Source organism: Nymphalis io, chromosome 15, assembly GCF_905147045.1.
Source record: "Nymphalis io chromosome 15, ilAglIoxx1.1, whole genome shotgun sequence".
NCBI classification, from domain to species: domain Eukaryota; kingdom Metazoa; phylum Arthropoda; class Insecta; order Lepidoptera; family Nymphalidae; genus Nymphalis; species Nymphalis io.
The window spans coordinates 7365455-7374883 of record NC_065902.1 but is presented as its reverse complement, the minus strand read 5'-3'; the positions used below and the strand labels follow the sequence as shown (position 1 = coordinate 7374883).

General features: G+C 30.9%; 1 protein-coding gene across 1 annotated transcript; it reads right to left on the bottom strand.

Moving 5' to 3' along the window:
* LOC126773743 (DNA repair protein RAD50) lies at positions 1–9285 on the bottom strand. The gene is made up of 22 exons (XM_050494852.1): positions 8927–9285; positions 8326–8509; positions 7959–8144; positions 7551–7764; positions 7373–7464; positions 7032–7241; positions 6352–6518; positions 5929–6077; positions 5716–5830; positions 5170–5406; positions 4801–4959; positions 4556–4669; positions 4278–4475; positions 3758–3904; positions 3221–3436; positions 2650–2810; positions 2275–2509; positions 1910–2116; positions 1622–1818; positions 771–875; positions 575–691; positions 1–404 (listed from the first exon to the last, which is right to left on the bottom strand). Exons 1-22 carry the CDS (start codon positions 9179–9181, stop codon positions 158–160), a joined length of 3912 nt encoding a protein of 1303 aa, XP_050350809.1. The 5' UTR covers positions 9182–9285; the 3' UTR covers positions 1–157.
* Between the last annotated feature and the right edge of the window lie 144 nt (positions 9286–9429).

The window sequence follows — 9429 nt, the reverse complement described above, 5'->3', positions numbered from 1 at the left end:
GTAATATAAAAAGTTTATTTCTGTAAAACCTAACTTGTTCTTATATTTCAAAATATATAAGGCACTTTGCCTGCTTAAAAACTAATAATAACAAAAAAAACCCAGAAAGTTAGATTTGAATATTCTTTAAGTATATCCAAAACTATTGTTGACTCGTTTACGAGAATCTTATTTTTTTTACTCTAGATTTGCCTTCTTCATTTCTAGATACTTCATAATAATGCGTAACTTTATCGATGTTTCCTAATGATTCAATAAATTCTTTATCATGTGTAATAATTACAAACATGAAATTCTTTTGAGTCATTCTTTCTTGGACAATTTCACCAAGTGCTGAACATAAACTTTTAATGTTTTCTTGATCTAAATTAGTAGTTGGTTCATCTAAAGCTAAGATGCCAAATCTGAAACATTTTATATTCACTGAGTGACAAATATTTCATTTTTTATAAGGTAATTGTATTACAAAAAAGTATTATTTTTCACTTTTGAATTATTCATACCTTATGTAAAAATTGTATATGTAAGTGTAAAAGTATGTAAAAAATTATAATTTGAAATTTAATTAACATACCTGGAACTGAATGTTTCTGCCAATGCCAGTCTGATTATCAGACAAGCTAAAACCTTCTGGCCAGCACTACAACGTCCTCTCATATCAATCTCGACACCATTTTTACACTGTATCACTCTAAAAATTAAACGTAAGGATAGATCAATAATTATTATGTATTTTCATTTGATCTAAATTATTACAAGCAATTTCTTACCTGTAATCATATTTACGTCTTTCGGAATCCGCTGTCATACTACCCTCAGTCTTTATTTCAATGTAATCTATATCATTACCCCTGTATATTTTTCTCCACATCTCCCTAAAAAATGTGTATGTTATTGTAAGTAACAAGAATAGTAAGTTTCACCTAGTAATCTACAAATCATAAAGTTACGTATGAACCATAGGCAAGCTAAGGGTCGATTAATGACTGATAATTTTCCGATTTTTTCTTATTGATAATTGTACTTTTTAAAATTTTTATATAATAAACATTAAAATATTTGTTTTTAACCGAACCGAAATTTCAAGTAATATTTAACATACCAGGTATGTTAAAAAAGAAAAAAGAACAACAACAATGTAAAATTAATATAACTTTTGATAACACATTCACTAACTGACAATAACCAAATTTAAGCTATTTTTTTCCAAGTTTTTCCAAGTTTCCAATAAAAAGTCCTCCCAATGAGTCTATCTATCTGTCTGAATGCGATAAACTCAAAAACTACAGAACGGAATTTCATACGGTTTTCATCAATGGACGTGACGCGAAGTGAAATGATTCATGAGGAACAGGACGGCTATTGAAGACATACATCCTACAGGTTGTTGTTGGTTCTTCAATAGCCGTTGCAAACGGGTTGCATTGTAATGCAAAAGCATAATCCACATCTATCGCTTTTTTGACAAGCTCAAATGTTTCTTGGCATGCGCACCTCGCGTAATGTAATTAACCATAGTTTCTTAATGATAAGTGATTCCACGAACGAGTTGCCTCGGTTCGGTAACGGTAGAACGATTTCTAATTCGCACACACTTTGATAATAGTTTATATATATTTACCTAATTATGAGATTAATATTTTCCATTTTTTCTCTATGAAATTCCATAAGACACTTTTCTAAAGCAACAGAGTAATCTCTAATGTCCTTATCAATTGCTTTAGTAATGTGAAGTTCATAATATTTCTCTCTGTATTTTATTTCAATGTCTTTGTTCTGTGATTTCTTTAGTTCCAGTTTATTTTGTTTTAGTCTTTCCTAGAAAATATAAAACATTTAAATAAGTTAACTGTCTATTTAATAAATTACTTATAATTATCAAAATAAATAGAATTTATGTGAATAATACCTTTAGTTCGTCAAGTTTACCCTCTGTCTGGGCTTTTTCCCTAAATATTTTGGTTTGTTTTATTATCAAAGGTTCTTTTTCCGAGATCATATCCACATTGACTCCACTTAGTTTATTCTTAATATCTGCTAAATCTTTTTCACAAGTTTCTATCTCTTTTTGTGCTGTACGCAGCTTCAAATTGTCTTCTAAGTTTCTTTTGTAAATCTATTTAAGTGACAAACAAAACATAACAAATACATTTCATAAATTTATACAACACAATTTAGTAAATTAACAATATAACATATTTTTTTAAAACAAGTGTTTAATTGTATTTATTTTCATAGCAATGTTGATTACAATAAAATGAAAACAATAAGCACCTCTTGCTTAGCTAGTTCATCTTTTAAACTGTCAATCTTCTTTGTAAGTGTGTCTCTATCAATCATTATTTGCTTTTGTCTTGCAAGTAACTTCCCATTGGCTTCCTTAATTTTGTCCATTTCTCTCTGAAGATTTCTTTCTTTATGCTGTCTTATTTCTAAATCAATTGCCCTCAACTTTTCATACGCATTCATTACTTTAACTATGAAACTGTGTTTCATATCTATTTCAGACCTATAATATAAAAAAAATGTTTTAAATAAATAATATGCATTGAGACTGCTTTCTTTATATATATCCTATATATAAAAATTTATTCATATAAATAGTTTTAAAATAAGTATCTAAAAAAAGACAAAGTTTGTACTAAATACCTGTTCTTCTTCACGACTTCACTCTTGGTCTTTTCTTTTTCTTTGAGTTCTGCTTCTAAGGGCTCTATACCTTCTCTGAACTCTTTCAGTTCATTCATAAACTTCTCAACGTTGGATTCCATTACTTTTTGTGTCTCTTGCAAGTTACATAGTTCTTGTACCTACATTGAAATAAGGTTTTATATATACTTTATTAAACATTATAAAGATTAATCCCGTAATTTCGAATTCCTTAGGAGCATAGGTAATTTAAAAGGATTTTAAAATAATATTTGTATGAAATGATTGAATTATGAGTAGCAAGGAAAGTAGTGTTTTTGTTACGCGTATATAAACCATCGAGCAGTTACGCGCGTCAACCCACAAGTAAAAGCATTTCCGATGTGAATTCGTATGAAGCCAAATCCAAATTCTATTAAATGCAGTACTAGAAAAACATTGCTCTGACCTCAAATAAATGCGATAAAGGCAATCTAATGACTGAAGCAAAACCACGACTAAAAATATTAGATAGAAACTGGGACAACCGGTAAGGTTATTAAAATATTTAATTTAATAAATCTCTACTAACCTTTTTCTGAATATTAAGCAACTCTTCCTTTAACTTATTCCTCTTGTCGATGGCGGCCTGCAGGCGCTTGTTGTACGCGTTAAGTTGCGACTGCGCGGCGCGCGAGCTCGCCCGCAGCGCACTGATCTTCTGACGGAGCTCGCTCTGCTTGGCTGTGGCGTCATCCAGGGAAATGTCCGAAACGAAGTCAGCGCATTTAGCCTTTATGGCTTCCAGCTGCATAAGGAATTAATAATTATATCTCATTACTGTTAGTTTACTATTCATTGATTTAAGATTTACAAATAAAAAATACTTTTTTATTTTTATATTTAATTTAATACTAATTGATTTTAACTTTTTGGAGATATTAGTGAACGTTGATGATATCGGCTCGAAATCAACCCGACGCCGCATAATATTACTTTATATATAAATAGGTAGCAATGTGTTCGATTCAAACAAGGATTTTTGGTCATGGGACATTCTGCGATACGTTTTAATAGTTGTGCGCTGTGCATAGGTCGACATATAATAACGAGAGTGTTCGAGGCTCACGTCGCGCGCGGCGGCGGCGCGCTCGGCCACGCTGCGGTCGAGCAGCGGCATGTCGCCCAGCAGCGCGCGCGCGCCCGCCCCGCGCCGCTCGGGCTCGGCCGCGCTCAGCGACAGCTCCTCCACCTCCTCCGACAGACTTGAGATTTGCTGTAGAAAACAACGAAAACGATAGTTCTTATGTAACCGTAGATATCATAGAGATATGCTGATTGCGTATTAGTTAGCCATGTGAGGTGAAACATATTTTGATCTGAAGGGATATCCACCGACATCAGTGATATTTACTTCATCAATTCGTGCTCGGGGTCCGAGCGGTACTTGTATGAGACGATAAACGACGAAAACGTCAGTATATGTATAACATATAAACAAGTCTAGAAATTCTAGGTTTTTTAATTATTTCTAATAATTGTCTTTTTTTAAGTGTATATTATTTCATGAAGAGTTAATTATTATTATAATTTAAAACTACAATGATATAGTATAATTATTTATAACTTAATTCTGAATTCTTATTTACCTTCTCGACGTCACTCAATCGTTTTTCGAGTTGAGGTATTTCTTTCTCTTTTAGGCTAACAATTTTGTCGTTCAGGGATCTCATGCTCAATAAGTCATCTTTTTTAGCGGAAGCCCTTTGTAGCTCCTCTGTGACCTTTTCCAGTTTAGCCGGCACATTTAAAACTTGAGTTGTTAGCTGGGATATTAGATCTGTAACCTAAAAAAGTAATATATGAAATAACAAGTGTTAAATATGTAATCGTTTATTTTGTACACAAACACAAGAAAAGGCCATACCTCGTTTTCAGTGTCGAATCCACGATTACACAAAGGACAGCATTTGTTATCTTTAATTTGTCCTTTATATTTCGTTATGATAAACATTGACGATTGCAGCACATTTTGTTCTTCCTGAAATTCGAAATGATATTTTATACAAATGTCAAATATCGGTTTTTTCAATCATCAAAAAACGCTTCTTCAATTCGAGATGGTCAATTTAGTCTTTGTTGTACAATAGGTACTAAGCAACAAGTGTGAACCTGCAGCTTGTCGACGCTGGCGGAGGCCCTGTCGAGCGCGGCGTCGTAGGTGTGGGCGCCGCACGCCGCGTACATGCGGTCCTCGACGCGCGTCAGCTCGTCGCGCCGCTCGCCCAGCTGCTCGCGGGTGTGCTTGCGATCCGCTTCCAGCCGCGTTATCTACTTAACGTAATACTATTTATTCTGAATTCGAGTGGAATTAAAGGAGGAGGTATTTTTTATTAATTGTAAAATTTGACTTCATTACTTTTAAAGAGAAGAATGAAAATACTATCGGATTTTGTTACGTATATATATCGGATTTTGTTACGTGATATAATATTGTCTAATATAATGAAATGATATTATCGTGAATAATTTAAAAATTACCTCGTTTTGCTTCTCGGTTATCTTGCTCTTCATTGAATCCAATTCATTCCTTATTTCACATTCGAGTTTGTTGATTGTTAAAGCAAAGTTACTATCGGGCATACTTCCCAATAATTCTGTAATTGCCGTCTTATGTTTATTTTTTAATACATTTAATTGTTTCTCTTTTTGTTTGAATGACTCTTCTATCATATCCTTTTCCTTCAGTTTGGAACTTTGCTTTTGTAATTCTGTAACCTATTAAATAATAAAAAGACTTAAAATTGGCTCACTTTATTCTTAACTATGTATATCATAACAATATTAATAACATATATAATAAACCTAGCAATACCCAAGCAGGCCTTTACTTCATTGTACTACTAGAAGAATAGTATATTATTTTAGAATATAAAATATATCATTAACTATATAATATGAACGCAAGCCTAAAACAACGCGGAATGGTACTGGTACCATTGTAGTTGGGAACTTGTTAAAACTTGACAACACATTTAAACTCTGTGATCTTAATCTTATAGGAGTAAATGCTGCTAATAAAAATACCTTTTCACTAAGTTTTTCAAGCTCATTCTCATGTTCTTCCATAAGTTTTTCATCTCTGGTAATCTCTTTTTGACATTCTTCGGCATTTAGTTCATTGACTGCTTTCTCATAATCTCTTAAATTAAAATATTAGGGTTAATATATCTTTAAACTTTTCTTAAGCAGACTCAAAATTTATTTTAAATGCTATAAAAAAAATGCAATTTCACTCACTCTTCAGCTGTTTTTAATTTTTCTTCTATAACTTCTAATTTTTGTTTAGACTTTGTTGCTTCGTTTATTTGTTTCTGTATCTTAGCAATTTCTTTTTTCGTTGTTTGAATCTCCGATTCTTTATTGGATATTTTTTGTTTGTGACGCGACTGTAATAATAACAAATTTTTATAGCAGAGGTTAAACAAATAACAAGAAAGATTATATAAAAACGTCGGACAAGTGTAAAATTGGAAAATATCATGCTCTTAAAACACGTTAGCGTAATTACCTCATGTTTTCGATGAAAACTGTCACAATGTGTTTTTGCTAAGCTTTTTATATATATTTTTTATTTTATTTGCAACAATTTTTCTTTGTTCAACTTAGGATTATAATTTGTGAAAATAAATAATGTTGTAAAATACAAATCGTAGAACTAACCAAAGCGTCACGACTGTCATCAATATGTTTCTGAAGTTCTTTTTCCTCTACATCAGACGCTGCTTTCTCTTCCTTCAATTTACTCTGTAACTCTTCAATTTTCTCATTTATGGAACTTATTCCATTTACTACTTGTTCATTTGTTTCTATTTTCTCTAACTGTAACTCTTAAAATTAAAATTACACTTAAATATTGTTGCGTGAGCAAAAAACGTATCTTTTACTAATATACATATATAAGGCCGATTACACACTGCGACTTATTTTTGGCGATACAAACGCCATTTTGACAATCACGCGACTGTGTCGCGACATTGAAAATGTTAAGGATAAGTGACAACATCACAATTTAATCGCTGTTAAAAGTAACTGTGTAATTTGCCTAAATATCTAATCAATATTTCCTTTAGAACACATTAAATATATAAAGTAAATGTTAAAGCTTATATGTATAATAGAATTAAAAATTAGTGATTTATTTTATATCATGATTATTTTTAATACATTATTATTTAATATTTATCACAAGCTGCGGTCCATGTATGTATGATGACATGCAGCCAATATTGAAATATTGACAATAAGTGTAATAAAATGTTTTGAAAACATAATTAATATTTATTTTCTGTCATTTCAGTGTCATGTGAAAAGGTAAAAAAACAATCACAAATACTAATTACCAGCAAGTGCGGCCGTATCAACAATCATGACATTTCTTTTGTCAATTTTATCTTGATTCTGGCTTTCCAACAAGATTAATTTGTTAAATTTTACTTCATTTAATGTCTTCTCATTGGCAATTCTTTCTTCTTCCTTGTTAAATGAGAAGTTCTTCTTGTATGAATCTTCTAACTCTGCCTGTTTGGTTTTTGTAGTTGCTCCATAGTTAGCTTTAAGAAATTATACATGATTTTTTATTACAAAACAAATTTCAAATAAATTATTTAAGGTTTTTTTTTTAATTATACCCAATATCAATAGTATACTTCACTTATGTATTTTACATAATTATAGTAGTTACCTATACTCTCCTGGAGGTCTGCTAGTGAACCTTCAAAAGTACTTTGAATTGATTTTTTTAAATCTTGTTCTGCATTTTTATTTTGTTCCAATCTGCAAATAATTGTTTTTTTTAGAAATTTGTATTATCTAAATATTTAAACTTTAAATTGTAACTGAAACAAAACTCTAGTTTTTACCTTGTTTTAATTTTATCCCTTTTGGATTCAAAAGCTATTAAATTCTTCTGCAATGTTTCAATAGCATTGATTTTTTCTGTAAGAGGTTTCAGGTCCTGAGAAAATTCTGCAATTCTAAGCTCAGCTTCAGAGATGCGGCTCTCAGTGTTCACAAGGTCTAGCTTCTTCTTATCCAAGTCTTGTTTTTTTTCAGTTAAATGAGCTACTCCTTGTTCTAAAGTAAATAAAATATGGTTTTAATTAAATGATTATGGCATCAAGAGCAAAAAATATATTATTAAATTTCACTTTATAGCTATCTTTGTCAAAGACAATAGTGAATTAAACAATTGTTATTATAGCAAATAAAATTCTGAACTTAACAATTAAATAGATTCATGTACTAATAGTGATTTATTATTAACATACCCAACAATTTAATATTAGTGGCATATTCTTTTCTTATTTTCCTGAGACGATCAAAACAATCACTGTACTTATCAGCATCGAATATCTCATCAAATCTTTCCTTAACTTTCTTTCCTTCATCTAATGGCCAGCTGGCATCTTCTTGATGGCAGAATATCACTGAGTTTAAGATAGCTTTCGACACACCTGTTAGAAACATGTAAACATGCCAATGAGCTGTACAAAAAAAAATTAATAATATAAACTTGATTAACAAAATAGTTATTATTTATTGTAAGATTTATTATTATTTATTTGGAATAAAAGGTTTGCTTATTTTGTTTGTTATTATATATTACACACTTATAAAACTTTTACTATAACAAACCTAATTCTTCATGCATCATAAAGTCCAAATCAGCGCACCTTGAAGATAAATCCTTTGTTTTACCATTGTCATCCACTACTGAAAGAAATGTGTCTAAAGTCTGGAACTTAGGTTTCTTGTTATGATAAGCTGTGACTTTCATAGACCTTGAAACTTCTAATTGTTTATCTTTAGCATTAACAATCTGCAAAAATAAAAACAATAAGCCACCAAGTGTCCAACTCTTTATTAAATAAATTTTAAACTGATATTTAGGATTGAATATTAAGGAATAACCAGGCCACTTTGTTTATCATTCTATAAGCATAAATTTATAATTTACATATTTTCTAAATTAATAGTAAAATAAAATCTTTATAACATTATAGAGAGTAAACTGTTAAATGCAAGGTGGTGTCAGGTGTGATTGTAAAAGATATAGAGAAAAGATCTTTTATGTATAGTTTTTCTATAACATTTAATTTTTGGTACCGGAGAAGTAATTATAAATATTTATTAATTTAATCATGATCAGTCTTCATCATGTTTAGTTAAAAATAGGGATTGGTAAAAAATATCTTTTGGTATTCTTATATGGTTATGTTTTAAAATAAAACCTTACCTTCAACCTGACTTGAGCCAAAACTTCCGTGGATCTGTTTACTTTAGCATCGTGTACAAAACATTCATTTCGACTACCCGGCGGCATTTGCCCTGTTATGGCATATCGCAAGCATTCGATTATTGTAGTTTTCCCACAACCATTCTGCCCTAATATGAGAGTCAGCGGCTTCTCAAAAGAAATACGTTGTTCGTCACATTCTTCTGGCCCAAAGCTACGAATTCCTCTTACCGCTAAGGATTTAATTCCCGCCATTTCTATTCACAGCTCAACTGTTCAAGGGTTATTGGTAATGTTTCAATTAGTATCTATTATCTATATATTTATTTATTTTTAAGACAAACGCTGTTGAAGGCACTGCCGGTTTGTTAATATTTAAATACAGATTACAAATAAACTTACAGACAGAATTTACAGACTACAAAAAGGAAACTTTGTATAACTAGACCACAGATTTCTTATAAGCACAAAGAACATAATCACTACGAAATAAAGCGTTGTAA